The 19,975-nt window shown below is 42.5% G+C and overlaps 2 protein-coding genes across 6 annotated transcripts; both read right to left on the reverse strand.

The window, feature by feature from the left end:
* Window positions 1-1,529: 1,529 nt before the first annotated feature.
* On the reverse strand, window positions 1,530-15,770 carry tcerg1b (transcription elongation regulator 1b (CA150)). 4 transcript variants are annotated; one of them, XM_047606464.1, is made up of 22 exons: window positions 15,638-15,770; window positions 14,290-14,533; window positions 13,273-13,425; window positions 12,841-13,123; window positions 12,638-12,739; window positions 12,497-12,607; window positions 11,411-11,470; window positions 10,219-10,419; window positions 8,163-8,269; window positions 7,982-8,067; window positions 7,731-7,891; window positions 7,539-7,620; window positions 7,306-7,441; window positions 5,824-5,913; window positions 5,588-5,706; window positions 5,313-5,463; window positions 4,193-4,357; window positions 3,520-3,702; window positions 3,209-3,388; window positions 3,028-3,111; window positions 2,581-2,681; window positions 1,530-2,320 (listed from the first exon to the last, which is right to left on the reverse strand). In XM_047606464.1, the coding sequence occupies exons 1-22, from the start codon at window positions 15,682-15,684 to the stop codon at window positions 2,119-2,121; spliced, it is 3,048 nt and encodes a 1,015-aa protein (XP_047462420.1). In that variant the 5' UTR covers window positions 15,685-15,770; the 3' UTR covers window positions 1,530-2,118. The 4 variants fall into 4 exon arrangements, with proteins under 4 accessions (XP_047462420.1, XP_047462422.1, XP_047462419.1 ...); XM_047606466.1 differs by lacking the exon at window positions 11,411-11,470; XM_047606463.1 differs by having other exon boundaries at window positions 12,497-12,739.
* A 456-nt stretch (window positions 15,771-16,226) lies between these two features.
* Window positions 16,227-19,819, reverse strand: LOC125020881 (transcription factor Sox-14-like). 2 transcript variants are annotated; one of them, XM_047606468.1, is made up of 5 exons: window positions 19,516-19,819; window positions 19,229-19,336; window positions 18,080-18,319; window positions 16,923-17,184; window positions 16,227-16,633 (listed from the first exon to the last, which is right to left on the reverse strand). In XM_047606468.1, exons 1-5 carry the CDS (start codon window positions 19,697-19,699, stop codon window positions 16,363-16,365), a joined length of 1,065 nt encoding a protein of 354 aa, XP_047462424.1. In that variant the 5' UTR covers window positions 19,700-19,819; the 3' UTR covers window positions 16,227-16,362. The 2 variants fall into 2 exon arrangements, with proteins under 2 accessions (XP_047462424.1, XP_047462425.1); XM_047606469.1 differs by having other exon boundaries at window positions 16,270-16,647.
* Between the last annotated feature and the right edge of the window lie 156 nt (window positions 19,820-19,975).

The following is a 19,975-nucleotide window of genomic DNA, read 5'->3' on the forward strand; positions in this document are numbered from 1 at the left end:
TGAACAACCGGTCACTAGTGATGTGTTGTGAGCAAAAGAGCCGATTCTTGGTAGTGACTCAGAAGAGCCGGTTCTTCGTACTGAATCAGAAGAGCCGATTCCCATCGAGTGAGAGCCGGTTCTCCACTGTTTAGTAAATGGTCCCTTTTTCTATATATAGCGCTTTTCTACCTATTGGTACTTTACAGTCACAGACACAAGCGAGGTCTGTTTTGATGGCCACGCCATGTGGTCGGTCACATGTGAGGACCATTATGTGAGGACCATTACCCCTAGAAATCTTGGTGCCGTAACCTACACACTTAGACTACACAACTGCAAACAATTTATACTTGGGCCTCATCAATCTGACTTGTTCTGTAAAACGCCATCCCCAACGCTAGTCATCGTTACTAGATTTGTTTTGTTTGTTTGTTTCTACTTCCCGCTTCGCTTTCAACAATAGTGTTGAGTCATATAGATGTTTTTATCTGATCCGAATCTCCTCAGTTAATCTCTCCCTGATGTGTTCCAACTTTATTCATCCAAAACAGTTAAGAAAACAAAGACAAAAAAGCATGTTACTATTAAGTGGACCAACCGACTCTTGTGGTCTGCGTTGCTGTAGGAAGTAGGTCCAGACAGTCAATGAGAAAAGAAATCACATCAGCCCATCAAAACTGAGGCATCTGATTTCTTTTTTTCTCGATGCCAATATGCACTGTTTGTTTACTGAGTTTGGTTGGGATTTGATTGCAGTATTTTGCTCATTTGTTTGTTCAATTTAAGTTTTATTGAAATATTGAACAAAAGTTATAATGCTTTTGTGACATAATAACTGCAATCATCAGGCTTCTCATAAAAATATTGAAAGCCAAAGGGCTTATGAACAATCAAACCGTATGTATTTGATGTATTGGGCTAAATTATCAGGGCTATAAACAATACTAAATGAAGAGCATTTGAAAAGAGACGATTCTCAGGAAAGAGCCGAACTTCCCATCGCTACAACCGGTCACGTGGTCACACCCGCGTTCGATGACCCGCCCCCCGGAAATGGCACCGTGGACGCGCGTTCATTCACAGCAAAGCTCGTCCACGTGGGAGACGACAGAGAGCGTGGATAATGCTACTTTAAAAAGGCTTTTCTTTCTTTAGTCTGAAGTTATTACATAATTATTGTTCATTTGACATTCATGTTATTAAAATGCAATTAAAATGAAGTGTAGCAAAATGTATTTACAAACCATATTCAGTTGAAGTGCAGGAGTTAACTGTTATTGGCCTTTTATGACTCCATAGATCATTTACTTTAGTGTGGTTGTTGGCTGCAGTCTGCAACAGTAACAGTGACCTCAATCTGGACCCAGGTGCGATGGTAGTAAAACTATTGTCCTTAACGAACGTCCCACTCAAGCCATTATGATACGTTTCTACTATTTGTGCTATTGTGCAACAAACAAGGACCATGTCTGGGTTATTTTACCGTTGAGCTTCCTCCAGTAAAAAGTACATTAAATGGTTCAAACACACAACCACACGGCGCAGCATTTTGAAAAACAGTGGAAGTTGCCTTTATTTCATTTAACAGAGAAACTGCTGCAACATCGGAGTAAACCACTGAGCAGAAACTAACATTCACACTGAGCCGCTGAAACAATGACTGGCACAGTGGAGCAGTAAGGCTGAAGGACGCCTCAAACACATGCACACATACTCACATATGCACACACACACGCACGCACACACACACACTCAGACACTCATCTTCATTTACATCGGCTATCTTACACCTGTGTGGCTGCTCAGGCAGCAGCCTCCTCATCACTATCCCTCTCCCTCTAATGTGGTCAGTCAGAGGTGAGAGGTCAAGGGTCACCTCGAGATCAGGTAACCTCTGTTCCCTGCTGTCGCCTTAAATACAGGACTATTTCAGGGTTAAGAGGCGACATAACACAGAGACCTTAACCGTTCATCTCTATGGTACATCTCTAAGTGACGTGACCCCCAGCATTAACACTGCAAGGCCGGCCGCGGGCCTGGAAGGCGGGGTTCAGGGGACGCTGAGGGGAGGTCATGCTCTGGCCAAAGGGAGGGCAAAGAGGAGTAGGACGCTGGCCGAGGTGGAGACGAGATTGGTCACTTGGTGGAGCGTCGGGTGGGCTCAGATGCGGTGGGGGGAGGCGGCGGGCCGCGGCGGTCCAGGTCTTCGATGTAGTACATGATGAGCTTCCTGCGCTCCTCGGGGACACACTCCAGGACGAGGTACCGCTTGTCGTTCTGAAGAATCTTCTCCACGTCCTTAAAATGCTGCTCTGACTCCTGGATCAGCTTTCTGGACCTGGGGGAGGAGAGACGGGCAGAAGGCGCTCAGAAACAGGAGGACGATACTATAAACAGCAGCTTCCCTGTGAATTAAACGTCTGCTACTCAGAGTTTGGTTCACATTTCTTCTTTAAACACCACATTCACTATATTTCAAATATTCTAACTCCCCAAGGGTTAAAGGACATTTGAGACATCTCAGGTTATGTGCATTGCTGTGTAACTACTTGGTACAAAGGTGTTTTGATTATTGCATATGTATGTGAATGTACACACCTGTATGTGATGAACTTGGTCTCCTTTAGCAGAGTTCTGAAGTCAGCCTTGGCTGTGATGTACTTGTCTTTGATGTAGTCTTCAAACTCCCGCTGTCTCTTCTAAAAAAAAAGACACATGAACACATCAGACATTAAAAACTCACTATAATATTTAAGGGACACAACAATATCAGTGAAATCCTCTTCAGGCTGAAGTTGTTTTATTGGAGTAACATGATGAGCTGCTCCCTAAGATGATGGAACTGAGTACAGATGTTTTTAAAGTGAAACAAGGAATTAAAAGAGAACAGGGACTGTACTGAGCTTAAAATTAATTTGAACAGAACAAGGAAATGTTGAGGACTGACGTCGATTTGACAAACCTGTTTCAAATCACAGAACTAACTGACAACTTGAGACACCAGGTAGACAAACCAGGGTTTTTGTCACCAAACAAAATACTCACTCTGTCACTGGAGGAGAATTTAATACAGCGAGGATCCTCCTTGATGACCTTCTTCACCTCCTTCCATGTCGTTGTCAGTGTGATCTACAGATAATGACAAAAAAAATTACATGCAACCTCCGTATAACCAGCTATTTTCTCTTGACACCTGTAATTTTAGCTTCACTTTGTTATGTCTCACCATGCTGGTCTCATCCAGCAGCTGCCTGAAATGTTCCTTCTTCTTCTTGGCCAGAGCTTCTACGTGTTCATTAAACAGCTTCTCCTTCTCCTCCCTCTCCAGGAGCGACGCCGACTCCCAGCGATGGTCCTTCCGCAGGTTGCGACGTGTGTCTGACCACGTTGCATCCGAAGAACGTACCTGAGCAGCGACGAATAAAAGAAAGACGTGTAAATATAATTTAATGCTAAACAACCACAAAAGTAAAATCCATCAAATATTCAGCATGATAACGTTTCATCACATTACAGCTCGTCTAAAAAGCCCCTCACCATATCGGACATGAGAGCTTTGAAATGCTGGATGGCCTCCTCCCTCTTGTGCTGCTCCCTCTCTCGGTCGATCTCTTTGGTCTGCTCAGACCGGGCCTTCTGCACCTCCCGCTCCCGCTCTCTGAGACTGGCCTCGATACGAGCCTGCCGCTCCATCTCTCGCTCCTTTTCGATGTCCACGTTCTGCAGGAGATCACGGACACGGTGAGTTTAAACTGCTACGTGATTTCAGGCGACACTTTTCATTCATAAAGAATATCAGGTGTTATTACAACATCTTTTATTGGGGCCAGTGCTGCATTTCTGAATGTGTCGTTGTTGTTATAGGAACAGATTTACTGAATAAAACGATCAAGCAGAGAGAAAAAGATTCACCGGGCAGACGCCAAATTCATTTAAAACTAACGTATCAATGTTTAGATCAACTCTGAACAATGACTCTACAGCTGATTGTAGGCAGGTCAGAGAGGACGAGCACATAAACCAATCAGCCACAACATTATGTGTCTAAATAACATCCACATGAATCAATGCCAGGTCCAAAAGATTCCCAGCAGAACCGTGAATTGTCAGAAGATGATTTAAATGTTATTTACTTCTCCCGTCAGTGGCTGATCGGTGTAAAATCTGAAGCTTATACTTAATCTTCTTCCGTCCAAACAGCTGCTCCTACCTTGGCTTGTTTTTCCATGAACTGTTTGTAAAGTTCTTCTCGGAGTGCGGAGCTGTCCACGGCCTTGTACCGCGGATCCGTCTCTAGCCTCTCCTTCACTTTACTCCACCGCTGACCTCCCTCGATGTGCTGGTCACTCAGGAGGTCGAAAAAGTCTTGCTTCACCTGGGAGCAAACACACATCAAACATAATTCAAAAATCTACCCACGAACGTAGTCGGCAGCAGAGCGGCAAACCTGCAGGTGGAAGTAACCTGGAAGTAGAGGTGGGAGATATGACGATATTAAATCGTGAACGATTACAACGTGAAGACGATCTGTCAAACTGTAGAGATCGTGGGATCGTCGAGGGCACATTCTATAAATTTATAAAACAGTTCTATGCTGATGCACCGACGCACCAGACGTATTACGTCGTCAACCCGACCAACCAATCATAGCGAATTAGGGGCTGTGATGCGCTTTCTTACCTGCCTCCTTGTTTATGTGTGTAGCGGTAGCCACATGGAGTCATGGCTGAAAGCCAAACGGAGTTGGTCACTAAAAAAATTTCACATCCATTGTATGGAATTGGTTTGGATTTTCCTCAACCGATGAAGTGCAGGCAAATGTTCTGTGCACAGAACAGGTTCGCACGTCGAACCTGTTCGATCATTTGAAGAGGAAGCATCCCAAACAATACACAGGCCCGGCGGCACCGGCACCGCAGGCGGAGGCAGCAGCTATCTTAAGACCAAAACAGTCAACATTAACACAGGCGTTTAACAAGTATGACAAGTCACGTAAGTGATGGAAAGAGGTAAAAGAAGCAGTTACCTACTTTTGCAAGAGTGCACTTTATCAGAATGTTGTTGCTGTTGTTTACCTTAAACTTGATTGTTTGCACATGCAGGCAAAACTGCGACTACTTAAAATAAAATCTATTAAGAAAGGTTCTTTGGACTAAATTGTCTGTTTTTCATTTTTCAATTTAAGATCGTGATAAAATCGAAATCGTGATTTTATTTTTTAAAAATCGTGATATGATATTTTTGCCATATCGCTCACCCCTAGATGGTAGTAAAAGCTACAGTTTTCCAGGAACAGAGCACATTGTTATTGAAGTGTGTGTGAGTGGTACCTTCTCTCCTCTGGATTTGGAGTCCTCTTTCTCCCTCTTCCTCATGGCAGTGATGAATTCGATGAAAATAGCCTCCCTGTCCTTCATCTTCTCGATCGTCTTAAACCGCGGATCTCGGCCGTGCTTCACGGCAAATTCACTAAATGTTGTTCTGCAGAGATTAAAACAAAACAACCACAATTAAAGCTTTTACAATTTACAGTATTAATACAACATGTATTAATAACAACCATCATCATGAAACTAACAGTAGAAAATGTGGCGTGTCCCTTTACCTGGGCGTGAGCTTCGCCTCCTCCATCATCCTCCTGAACTCGTCTTTGGCCTGCATCAGCTTGTTCTTCTTCTCCTTCCTTTCCTCCTCCGCTCGCGTCTTCACATACTGATCAAACACCTGAAGAGGACATGAACACGTGACTAACGCCGAATGATTTAAAATAAATGCATCAATAAATAAATGCGGCAACACAGTGAGGGAGAGTAAGACCGAGGAGAATGAGAGACACTGGACCTGTTTCCGTTCTTTTGGGTTGAGGAGAAGGTAACGTGGGTCAAACACAATCTTATGAAGCTCCTTGTCCCACGTTGAGAACGCAGACACCTGTAAGTAGGACAGACACACCGTTAACATATATCATAAAGTATTATCTGGTTTATTCTGACCTGGCAAAACATCAAATCAAACAACTCAATATGAGAAGTAGCAGGCGATCAGACAGCGTCCTCTGACAAGGCGAGACATTACAGGTGAACAGGGTAAAATCTTTCACTAGATATCTAAATATCACTGTGAAACTTCTCCAGTTGATTACTTACATAAATACAATATTGTTTTGTATTTACAATTTTTTTGTGAATTCATGTTTAAAATGCAAATGAGGAGTTTTCTACTTAAATATGCGCTAATTTGCACGTATGTGTCCAGAACGGTTCAAAATTTAATTAAAGTTTAATTTTGTTAACATATTAGATTTCCAGGTATTTACAGAGAGGATTTTATTTATCATATCTCTTTTTAAAAACAATCCATAAATCACAAATTACTGTCAACAGTCAAAATTTTTTTGTCATGTTTTTAGGAGTAAAATGTTCTATAAATCAGGCTCTGAATGATTATATAAAAATTCCCTCAGTAAATACCTGCAGAATGTAGAAAGGAATAAATCTGGAAAGTTTGCTGTGTGTAAGTGCTACTGAAGCGGAGATTTGTAGTTCAGAGTAAACAACCTTTACCTTTTTTTTTATCATGTATAATTTTACTGAAAAACATTATGTACCAAAACAAAATTGCTTAAAAACATACCATATAGTCATTTCAACATATATAATATCAAAATATCAGATTACATTTTCAATAAGTTCATTCATACAAGAATGATGAATGAATGATGAACCATTACTGATCATCTCCACCTTTGTCTCCTTTTACCAGATGAGTCTGACTTCCCTCTCTTCTCCTTCACGTGTCTTTTCTTTGACTTTTCTTGCTAATTTGAGCTGTAACTCTCTTCTTGAAAAAGACAGCATTTTTAAATGTCTCTGACAGACCGGCAGAATATTGACCATCACATGACACGTTGTCACAAATTGACACAAATCAATGAAAGTTCAAGTTTAGCTGCAGATTGACCTTTGTACTTTCATGACCGTTTGCCTGTACGAAGGATGTGACCATATTTGGACCTGACAGACTTCTGCAGGAGAAAAAGAGCTTCACAACTGTACCTCATACGCCGGAGTACAGACGAGACTCACAGAGCTACGAGCATGTTTATAAAGCTGACTTTTAGTGAATTTAGGAGTGAACTAGAGGCGCAACACTAGTAAAATAATCACCTAAATGTGCATTTTGACTGTTTTTTAAAACTAGTTTGGTAGAAGACATGTTAATGAAGCACAAAATCTCAAACTTGATCAGTGGGTGAAAAACCTGACGTGTCTCCTGTTAAAGAAACAGTATTAAAATAATGTAACAGTGTATATTTTGTGTTACCCCTCTCTCCAGCAGCATTTCTCTGAACTGCGTCATCCTGGCCTCCAGAGGCACTATCGCTCTTTCTCTGGCAGCTCTGAGCTCTGCCTCCATCGCTGCCTCCTTCTCCGTGTCGGCCTCTTTGATTTCCTCCTTCCTGTGAGGGCGAGAAAATGATGAAGACCAAGAGGAGGTGAGAGGAATTACAAATAAACCAGACAACAAGAAAAAGACGAGAGGAAGGGGAGACTTACTTCCTCTTTTTGGCTTTGCTTGGCTCCTCGTCCAGACTCTCTTCAGTAGCGATTGATAGTTCTGGCTCCTCCTTATTGATGCCTGAACGCAACAAAACAACATTACAATCACTGAAGAACAGAACAGCTGATGATTACACTTCCCAGCTTAAACCTCACGATTCAGAGCAATCAAAATCAATCTGTCCACACCTGTCTTCTTGCCGTCCTCCAGACCTCTCTTGTGCGGCGGCTCCTGAATGTGCTTGTCGACGTCAGATCGACCGACCAGCTCCTCGGGCCGGTCCCACATGGAAAGCCGCGTCGTTGGGTTGTAGAAGAACACGCGATCGTCACCCGTCCAAACCACACACCTAAAAGCAATTAGAAGAATTAGAAGAGGACATAGAAGACGTCCAGGGCGACACAGAGTGAGTGAGTGTGTGGTGATGTGAGGTGCGTACCATGGTGTGCCGGGGATGGGGTTTGTGGCTATGGGCCGGGCTTTCTGAGCTGCCTTTTCCTCCTCCGTCATCTCTTCTTCCTTAGTCTCCTCGACAAAGAGAGTTCTCACCATTACTACCATAAAGCCCAATGTTTAATTCAGTTTTCAGGATTTGTACACATCTAATATTTTCATCGCACCTCCTTGTCGTTATTAGCGGCTTCTGCTTTGTTTTCTTCATCCTCCATCTCCATCGCCTCAGCTTCGGCCTGGGCGAGGCGCTCCTTGGCCTTTTCTGCTTCTTTTTCTGTAGGGAGGAAATGGACGCACACAAACAAACCGTGAGGCAATTAAAAAGTACTCCATGTAATCACTAATGGGAACGTCCTCTGAACCTTTTGGTCTCCCTAATGTGAAGTGTGTGTAGTCCTGACTAGCGCCACTCACAATCTGATTTAAACTTTCCTCCCAAACAGATATGACATCATTCACAGTCAGTCGATTACTCATGATTACATCAACTAACTAAGTAAGCTTTGCTTTTCTCTCTGAACTACTTCTGTACCTGTTGCCTTGTACAGGATTGTGCTTTGTACATTGTTCTGTGTGTCGAGGACAGAAAGACTGAAAAGGAATGTGCAAAGCACAATCTTCAAGGCAGAACTCGTCTTTCATGGCAGCACGACGCTGATGCACAATCGCTAATTAGCTGCTAACATTAATGACAACCTATAGCTGTAAATTAGCTTAAGGCTAATCATGATGATTTCACTGGCCTTAGTACATATAAGTTGTACACGTAAGTGTTTGATGTAATGTTACAGTGAGGTCATGGCTTCATTTTAATTTAAATATATCAGAAATGCTGGTACAAGCAGCAAAGTTAATTAAACATTGCATGCACCATCACCTTAATTGTTTCTATTTTTAGTTTGCACACACCTTAAACCATTGTTCTAAGGTGTTACAGAGAAGCCAACAGTGCAGCTCACTCTCATCAGTCTAACTACCGAGGCCAAAATGGTTTGATGATCCCTCCTACATTTAAAGTTAAAACTTAAACCTGTTAATTATTTTCTTATCTGTCAATTATATATCACCTATATATGCACCAGTTAGGTGTGTTTATGCCACACTATGCTGCACATGTTTGAAACATAAAAAACAAACATTTAACCTGAGTATTATCTGAAAAGCTTAATATTGAATTAAATGATAATAATAATGTATATTTATAATTATACCATGGTCCGGGTGAATCCTCGATTCTGATTGGCTGTGGGGTGCACATTAAAAAGGGGTAATGGACAACCATAAAGATTATTTATTACCTGATGACAGTTCTCAATCAATGCGCTGGCTAAAACGCTTTGGTAACCGTGGCAACAGAAACACAGACGCTGTCCAGTCGACCAAGGAAGGAGGAGAATGCAGTTTTGCTAGTTTTAGGAGTCTGAGAGCCGGCGTTAATCGACACTTAAGAGACGTAAACATCATTAGCGACACGGTATTCAAGACAAGTAACGCTGTTTTCAAGGCGACGCCGAAGCGCTACAGGAAGAGTGGGACAGACACCAGCTTCCATCACCCTCGTATCCCTGAATAGGGAACTTCATCTTCCTTGCAAATAAAACGATTTAGGAAACGATCTGTGGACTCTATCCCATGACCCTCTGGACACACACGCGGTAATAAGCCTTCAGAAATGATAGTTTGTATCACGTAATGTAACGTTAAATGGTCTGCTCAGCTGCTTTTTGTGAAAACTTATGATTTAAACGGTTAAAAACAACATTAACGTATTAATAATTGACCTAATATTTATTTATTTCGGAAGTGACCACGGCATAAGTGGGTTAATGCCCTTCGAGGTGTCCATTATCTGAAATTTATTTATGCTTCGCGGAAGCAACCGTCCTCCGCTTCGCGTCAGATGGTTCACGCCTCTGTGTCGTCCATTAACTTCACATAATGGACCATTAACCCTGACATAGCACTGGGCTGAGTTTAATATACGACACCTACGGTAGGTAGGGGGTCCCTACTTAATCTCTCCATCAGTTTGGGGTCCTTGACCTGAAAAACTTGTGCCTTAAACACTTGATGGTTATATAAGAGCAGCTGCACGCTGGTGAGATAAGCTACAATTTACGTTTGATCCGATTAGTCGACTAATCAGAAAAATAATCGGTGACTAGACGATTATCACAATAATGTTGTTTGTTGGTTGTGTTAGCCCCAGTCAGCCGCGCATACCTTTCTCCAGAACAGCCTGCGGTTTCTCCCAGGTGGACTCCAGCGTCCGGTTGTTGTAGTAGTACGTTTTCCCATCGGCTGTTTTGTACTCGGACCACTCGGGGAGCTGCAGAGATCCAGCCATGGAGGCAGGAGCTGCAGACAGCGCCAGCTGAGGGTGCATCATGGAAACTAAAGGCGGGCCCATACCAGGAAGCATGCCTGTCGTTACAAAGCAAAGAGACACAACACGGTCAGAAGAGTGTGGTCTTTTCCACCCAACATCAGCATTCACCAGAATACACCGGCGTTAATTTATACAGCAGTGTATGTGATGTCATTTCCCAGGTACGACACTTAAAACGTGAATTAACAAAATCAAAAAGGTGAGGGAGAGAATAAAAGTGATTCGCTGCAACTTAAAAAAAAAGATTCTCGCTATTCACCGGGTCGTCAAGTAAAACAGATTATTAAATGTGACTAATGCTGAGGATGAAACTGTTCACACTATCTCAACTGTCTGACGACAAACACAGGCCACATACACAAACAAAGCAGTGACTACACACACACACACACACACACACACAACCATGCCACAAAGAAAGACAACTACATGATCACAACATGTAGCCCTAACAGCTACACTACGCAAGCACACTAGACAACAGCAGCTAGCGTTAATGGCTCCTAAAAAGAGACATTTTTTCCTGTCAACTTGTCGACAAACGAGTTAGAAATAACTGATCCTGACAACCAACGTGAGTCTAATCTGAAGTAAAATAATGAGTCTGACTGTTCCTGGGGACAACGCGCAAACAAAGTGCATTTATCATTTAGTGAAAGCTAAATAATGATCGATCCAAGAATAACTTTTGTTGTTTGTGTGATTCAAACAGGGGAAATTGTGGGAAAACGTCTCCAGTAAAACATCTGGAAAGTGTTTAAGACGTTAATGAAGAACTTATGTCCGGAGTGAATAAAGCAAATATTAAATATCTGTCGGTAAAACCACACTCAAAACTGAATGTTGAGCGTCTGTCTGTCGTGAAGGAGGAAGTTTCGCCACTTTACACTGAATGGATCATATTCACAGCATTCGATACCATGCCACTGTCTGAGGGTCTCCATATACACCATGTGACGCATGTAGACATCATTCACTACCATGCCATCTACTGTGGGTCTGAGAGGCGAGCGGCTGGGTGTTTACCGTTGGCGCTGGGGCCTGCCTTTACACAGGGTGCACCTACTATCTGCATCATTGCTACACCTGCAAGAACAACGGACAAGCAAGCATCTGGTTGAACACAGCAGGACACTAGACATCAGCTACCATGGTGTGTCGGAGTTGGTGTGCGTGGCCCCCACTCAGACAAACAACACCCAGATGTTGGATTGTGCGTGATTGTTTTTATCGCAGCGGTTACTCTGTTTCTGTACCTGTGAGGTTGTTTGAAGATGTAGAGAATATGCACAGTGTATGCTCCAATTTACTAGATTTATTCTAGGAAGAAAAGGGTTCTGAGTGAATGCATAACAACACCATGGATCTCAGTCACCATGACTTCCAGCCTGGAAAATACATTTGCACTAATCAAGACAACCTGTGTGAGCCTCTTAAAATGACATCAAAATGGAGGGGAATTGATTTTCTGATTCAAACGAGTCTATATTTGATGAATCTGATCGCGTATCGATTCATAAATCACTTTTTCTTTCTTCGCTGCGGTCTTCCAAGACTGGTTTCACAAGACTAGTCTAGCAAGACCGTGCAACAAGATTAGTGCAAACCATGACAGAAGCTCCGACTCTGAGAGCAACGTCGGGCCTGAAAGCTGAGAGCGTTTAGGATTAAAAAAGTGTGATGACAGAGAAGAGCTGTTAAAGAGCAAAGCCTTAAGCGAGATGTGACAGCCAGAGATGAAATATTGTGGTAAAACTACACATCTCAGACACCAAAGACTATCCGTATAATTTGTTGTTAGCAAAAAAAAAAAGGACAATAATAAAACTTCTCCACAGAGATTATAAACTGTCACAAAATGTTAATTTTAAGCAGCAAATGCGACAAAACTCTGCTGCTGTTGCTCTTTGCAAACCTGAACAGAATTGAGTTTCACTATAACTAGTACACGAGAAATACAGAACGAAATACACAACAGTAGACTGTTGCAAAAGCGAGCTACACAGCAAGACTAGCAAGCTGAAATTAGCCAACCAATAGCTCTACAATGTCACTTACTGCAGTATTTATTGTAGAACAGGACTAAAACTCATGTTATTGTGTTATTCTTACCTGGTAGAGGGATGTGCATGCCTGGCAAAGGCACCCTGAAAGGTGGCACCATGACAGGGGGGAAGGCAGGTATGGCTGCGGTCGGCTGGGCCACACTGTGAGGCAGGGCTGCCGGCAACAGTGGCACGGTCTGCACTGCTGTGACAGGCGATGGCACCGTGGAAACAGTCACCACGGTGACCGGGGACACAGGAACAGTTGAGGTCACTGTGGCAACAGGGGTGAGGTCTGCTACAACTGTGGCTTTTTTTTTTTTTATAGAACAAATAACATAACATTAGTTCTGTTTCTGCGTATGTGTGTGTGAATGTGTGTAAACGTTTTTGATTTGAGAGTGCGCTTACCTGCCATGGTCACATTCTGGGATGGGGAGTGGGTTGTTATGGAGTCTGCACTGGAGGCGAGTGTACTGGAGGGGGTAGTGGACGGGGCCTGAGTGGGCGAGGCTGCTGTGCTGGCTGTAGTGTTGACGCTGCTTGAGCTGGCAGCTACAGTCACCCCAGCACTAGCACCCGAACCTCCACCGCCCCCTACAAGAAGAGGGTTGAGCTCAGACTGCTGGATGATCTTCACACCATCTGGTTTACTCCATGAGGACTCTCTGGTCCTGGCGTTGTAGTAATATGCCTGCAGAGAGGAGACAAGAGAAGGTGATCAAGCCAAGCAACAATTAAACATCTACATCTGATGTCAAAACACAGAATATTGTAAATATTGTGACAGTTGTTGGTGCCTCAAGGAGCCTGCTGTTTGCTTTCAAAGGACGTCCGCTCTACCTTTCCCTCCGACGTCTTGTTCTCCACCCAGATCTCTTCTGTAGGGTTGAGTGCTGGGTTTCCAGATGCAGGAACGGGAGGCATTCCAGGAGGAAACAGCATCCCCGGAGGAGGCGGCATGTTACCAATGGGAGGAGGAAGGAACGGAGGTCTCTGCAGAAAAAAAACAGATATGCCCAGCATTAGGCTCTCATGCTGTAGTGTAAGGAGAATGGATGTGGCTCTAAATGACCCCATTAGAGCGCTGCGTCCTCCGAGCAAATGTGAATATGTATGTGTGTGGTGCAGAAAGTGCCTAGTCAGATATGCAGTGCACTGTTTGGCAAACCGCTGATGTTTATTGGACCCTCTGAATTCAAATTAGGAGGTCTGTGCATCAATAATGTATCATTCAAAAGAGAATGACTCTGCATCAAAGAATCAATTACGGCGGAGGCCAAAGAGAACATCAACCCCAGAGACCTGTGTCTCTTTCGAAGGGCCGATATTGATTTATGCAGTAACACCGGAAAGAACTAAAGCTTTGTTTTTGGTCAGTTTCTTTGTAAACTTTGCATCGCTGATTAATAAGAAGTAGCTGTGTCACACAGGACATGCATGAATGACACTTCTCTCCAACACATATGTTGGCCACAATCAAAACAAGATGAGATCCAAGTGTTAAATACGCCCATATACTCAGGGATACCCAAGGGATAGCTATTGTAGGAGTAAAGCTCAAGACAAATCACATGTCCAGCTCCTCATGCATAAACAGAAACACAATGAATAGTTACTGCTACAACCCTCTGACAGGTTTAAACCAGGTTAGTAGTGCATCTCCTTTGAACACTGAAATTCCATGTCATATAATAATAAAAATAGCTTCCTCCATTTTAATTGTTGTGTATTTTCTTTGAGACTCAGCAAAAGAAAAATGTCCATAACAAAGAGCTTTAGACAACTCATTGTGCCTTAGTCACACGGAGAACACCATCCATACTGCATGTAAAAGGGAAACAAAACGGAAACTGTCACCTGTAGGTGAGGAGGTCCCATCGGCGGTGGCATGCCTCCGGGTGGTGGCATGGGCGGCATGTTGTGGTCGAAGGGTGGACGTGCAAACGGGGGACGTGGCGGGGGGCCCCTCATCATCCCAAAAGGAGGCGGCGGTGGCCTAAGGAGTGGCGGCGGGCCACGCAACACTGGGGTCTGGGTGGGTGCGGGTGCTGGCGCAGGCGCAGGAGCAGGACCGCGGAACCGCACTGCCTGCTGCGCCATTCTGGTACAACGAAACACAACAAGAGTGTTCAGTGGCATTGAGATGCTTTCCCAAAAACTTGGTGACATTATAGCTTCGCGTTAGTAATCAGGGACAATATCAAACCGTCTTGAAGCTTAAACCTTAAAAGTGAGGATTTGTACATCATAATGATATTCACTATGGTCAAGCTGTCAAGTCATAACATCACCCGGTGATGGTGCTTTCAGTTGTTTTTGTCCAGCTATTTGTGAATCATAATGGGATAAATGTAGCCCAATTATTGATTTTACATGAACAGTTACAAAAGTAAAATTGTGCTCATGCCACAAAAAACAAAACAAAACAAACCCACTAAAGGAAAGCAGGGCCATCTTTAAACTGGAGGTGATACAAAGTAGTTCTCAATGCTCATCCTAAGACTATTTAAGACAATTTATACTGAAGGCAAGGTTTATAATTGAGGAAGTTGTAATATAAACTATGTATGACTTTACAGTTGTGTGTACGACATCCTTTGGCATGTGTAATGTAAATAAGAAGCCTACCCTAAAAATGCAATCACACTGGCAATAATGCTGTTTCCTAGGGAGTGAGTGTATGTTATGTAGCTTTGCGGGTTTTTTTTATTTTGTTCTATCGCACATGATGAACTCTTTATGGTTTATTCTCAGAAAATGAACCTCGTTCATTCAAAACACCCGACGGTCAGTTCTGTGGCGCTGCGTGCCAATGACTGTAGCATAGCTCAGCAAGCTTGCTAAGAAACGTTAAGATATGCGCAAAATGTGGACACATTATCCTTGCGGCTGCAGCGGTCTGACTCATTGCGTCTCGTAAGTTGAATAGTCCGATAAGAAAATAAAATATCTGTCTGTGTTTAACCTAACTGCCCGTGTTTACCGCGTGCCACGAGCTAATATCACAGGCGAGCCGCTTGGTAACACAGGCTAGTTAGCTACAAGCTAGTTAGCTGGCGTGGCTACATTCACAAGTAAATCCACTGTCTACCACAACCCCTCGGCTAAAAAAAATCGCCCAACAACTGCATATGAACTATCCACGAGTGCTTAATATTACACTCTTCTCGTATTCATTGAAAGTCTTTATTTGTTGTTATCTGACCTGTTGTCGCTGAACCCGATAGACTCGCTCTCCGCCTGGTCCGCCATTACAGGAAAATGTAACTGCTCTCTTCCTGGAAACGCCTCTACGTGGTTTCTCGCTTTCCTATTGGCTACGCATTGACGTCGATCAGACCGCAGTCAGCGCTGTGTGACCTCTGATTGGATGATGGTTTTCTCGCGAGTGTTCAGCCGAGCGTTAATTGGTCAGTTTGGGTCGCATTTATTTATGATGTCTTTGTTCAATCTCTGTGCAGCAGGGTGTTGCTGGTGATAAGGTGATAGAAGTTTGACTGAAATCATGACCAGTCTCTTGACCACACTTGTGTTTATTATAGTGGGGAAAGGTATTTTATAACCTGTGAGTATTTTGTGTGCCAAGCTGCTTTGGAGAGGGAGCTGAAGTCATCAAGTAGTTGTGTATCACAATGGTAAACTACTTTTAATTAGCTAATAAATCGTTTTTTTGCTTTTTTTTTTCCAGCTAAACATATTATATTGATCATGTGAACCACTTTCTACTGAATGTATGTGTTTGTGTGTATTCTTAATTACATCTGCAAAGAAAACACAATACTATGAAGTAGAATAGTATGAATACAACTTTTATTTTCTCTGTAATGTCATCAAAATTGAAAGGATATGCATGGTAACATGAAACCATGTACAGGTATAAGAGGGAAATTGACCCCAAATACCTGCCTGTTTTGCTTCGCTTGTGTTCTGCTAGAACAGACCAACAACATCAATATCATCCTCACATTTACACACCACCTCACTGTTCAGAGGCAGCGGTTGTGTGGTGTCAGTATCAGGCTGTTCAAGTTGCTGCAAATCTGTAGCAGAGCCAGTAACGACTTCTCGACTAACGCTGGCTGGATGTTGCACATGCTGCATGGTTTCCAGGTTGAGCGCAGCCAGAGCGATTGAGTCCGTCTGCATGTGAGCGTAGTTATGACTCCAGCATTCTTCCATGGAGCTGCTGACATTTGAGTATCTGTGGGAAAAGGCCTGATGAAAGTTAGAAATCTAATGTGAAATATCTGTAAATCCAAACCCTATTAAAGGATCACATAACAGCAAGTGTATATATAAAAGAAACGTAAGAAGCTACTTGAACTGACAACACTTGTATCCTAAACCCAGATCATTCTCTGCGTCCTGCTGCTGAGAGGAACTGGATGTGACTGTAATTTATCAGGGTTCACAATCATTGCATTAAGTGTAATATGGAAACGGGATCACAGAAAGTAAACTGCTGAAACTTTTCCCTGACAATGCCTAACCTTGAGTGATGCTGTAGAGCATAGTAGAGGCCCACCGGCTGATACAGGTAAAAAGATGGGTAGGGATAGTAGCCGACTGTGTAGGGCATCATGGTGGGACATGCATACATGCAAGGATCAAGCAGTGCGGACTGAGCTGAAGGCCTGGCTTCTGAGTGACAAAAGGAAACGGCATAATCCTGGTACTGCCCTGCTTTCTGTCCACTTTGCTGTCTTGAGAAATATTTTCCGCATTTCTTCTTCTTGGGGCGATAAACGTAATCTAGCACAATATAACAAAGAACAGGTTAAAAGTGATGCGAATATGTCTGCAGTACACAGTGCAGCTTAAACGTATTTGCGGCCCACTGAATTTTTCAGGTTTCTGTACAGAAAAATAATCAAAACATCAACGTAAGTCCTAAAAGTAGACAGAGAGAACCCAATCAGACAGATGACACAGAAATATAAGTTACCTTTTGGTCCTTCAATGGGGCAATCTTTTGTGCAGCATATAGTACAAATCACACACAATCGCACACATAGTAAAGATGTTGCCTACATTGCAGACATGGTAAAAAACAATTACAGTAAACAGAGGGGTGGTGCATTTATTTATTCAAGATAATTAATAATTCGTACACATCTGTGAGTTGTAAAAGTTTGTGAACTATTGTTTTCAGCATCTGATGTGACAGACGTCCTGACCTTGTCTTACAGAATTTGCTGGTGTAATTCAAAATTCATCGGCCCATGCTGACCAGAACAACAACTCTTATTCTGTTATCAGAAAGCTCCTTTGTTCTGCCATCGTACACTTCCACAAACGCGCTGGGAAGATCAGACTGTGATTGCGCCCTGATTTTTTAAAACAAAACTGGGCACTTAACAACTTCAGAGTCTCATAACATTGATTAGAAACACTTATGAACAGACAAACTCTAATTTGGCCTTGAAATGAACTTGTAATCCTAAAGGCAAATTTACTTCTGCGACTCAGACATGTAATTTTGTCTCATTTTTCTGAATAATTAAACAGACAAGTACAATATTTCCTTTTCATTTGTCTGATTGGGTTCTCTTTTTTCTCTCTGTCCTCTGATGAACAGTAGGTTTGACGTAAATGTTCATTAACCTCTAGTCACAGCTGCTGCCATTTAACTGTATAACATTCTCACCAGGGAACTGACGCTCATGCATTGCTTTCAGTTTCTGAGCCACTTCATAGTACGGCCTCTTCTGTTCATCAGTGAGCTTAGACCACTCAAAGCCCAGCTGAGCACTGATGTCTATTTTGCTGACTGTGGGGCAGGCTTTCTGCAGGGCATCTCGGTGGATGCGAGCCCAGATCAGAAAGGCATTCATGGGCCGTTTAATGCGTCCATCCTTGTGTTGCACAGTCTGTATTTGCTTCAGATCTGAGGGAGATATTTGGACATTTGGAAACATTCATACAGGAGGACATGCTGACCTACAGAAGGACTGTCTTTTTACAACAATACTAATACAATATATCATACAGAATCTTTCTGCTGCTTTTTACCGTCTTTTGAATGTTTACAAACTCTACCTCAAACAGAAAAACCCTTTGTGAACTCTATTTTCTATTGTGATTCTATTTGCAAATGTCTTCATCTGCTGTGCACTTTAGTCACCGTTTACTTTAGTGTTAGGATAATGTCTGTCTTTATCTATTGTGCCTGTGCACTTTACTTCTTCAACGGGGGATAGTAAGAAATGTTTTTTTTCATGTTCTTTGTATGTCTAGTTCATGTGAAGAAATTGATAATAAACCTGACTTTGACTTTGACATTGCAGATATCTGGAAATAATTTTTTATCAGTAAAAAACTATAAGACAAAGACAGAATAAAATCAGGCTCGTAAATTTGATTTAAACTAATCTTTGTATTATATGCAAATAAATTATATTGTTATGTAAAAAAAAAATTTAAAAAAAGAAACTTTTTATCTTTATATAAAAGGACTATTTATGTTTTTATTTTCTTTGTATTAAGGGGCGATTTATCCATGTGTTATCTGTTTCACTCACAGTAATATGTTTTACTACTTTTACACACAAGACAATACAGGACGTGCACTTTGCTCTATTTTTTTGTGATATTATTAGTTATGTTAATTTCATGTTTTTTATAACAATGTGAGATCTCAACATTATGAAGGTAGTAGCTTCAAAAGGGCCCATTTAGGGGTTCTGCCTCACTTTACACTAAATACTATGGTTTTATCTTTGCCTTTTGTTATCTTTAAATACTGCAAAATAAAAGGAATCTCATCCGCACACATCCTCCACACACGGGAGGATACCTTGGTCTGTTGGCGGGATGGTGAAACAGATAATTGGACGCCGATCTCCCAGTCTGGGTGAGGTCTGTGTCTGTGTGAGGGCTTGTCCACCTCCTGCTTCCTGTTGACCTGGAACCGGACATGTTTGTTTCACCTTTCTGACCAGACTGCTGTTACTATGGATACAGCCAATGGTCACTATGAGCGCTGGTGTCCACTGTCACACTTCGTAACGTTTTGTTTTTTTTGTTTATAAAGTTGTACATATATGACATGGTGTCAGCCCTTCTATGAAACGATTATCTTACTTGCTCTAAATGAGTAGTTTTTCTTATCCCACGTCTTGAACTCATTTCCAGTCCCGTCCCGTCGCAGTTGAACCTGGCCTCCATCTCCGGCCTGAGTGATCCGAGCCAAGGCCTTCGCTGGATCCTCCTGACCCGGTTCTACCCGAACCGTTCCTCGTCTCGTATTTTGGAGTGGTGTCTTCATTGGGGTTGTGGTTAGTTTTTTTTGTTAATTTCCCCGTTATAATGATGTTTAATCTGGACTGTGTGTGCGAAACAAGAACCGTTAGTTTCCCCGACAACGCAAGTCTTCGTACCACGTGATCTGAGCTTTGCAGCGGTTTACGTGAAACAGGGTTTCCCGCCAGAAAAGAAGGGTTTCAAAACTTTATAAAACATAAGCATTGAAATGTTTATATTCACCCAGTTTTCTGTCATTAATCCCAAAATCTACATTTATAGAAAATGAAAAACTGTGAGA

This window comes from Mugil cephalus, chromosome 15, assembly GCF_022458985.1.
Source record: "Mugil cephalus isolate CIBA_MC_2020 chromosome 15, CIBA_Mcephalus_1.1, whole genome shotgun sequence".
NCBI classification, from domain to species: Eukaryota; Metazoa; Chordata; class Actinopteri; order Mugiliformes; family Mugilidae; genus Mugil; species Mugil cephalus.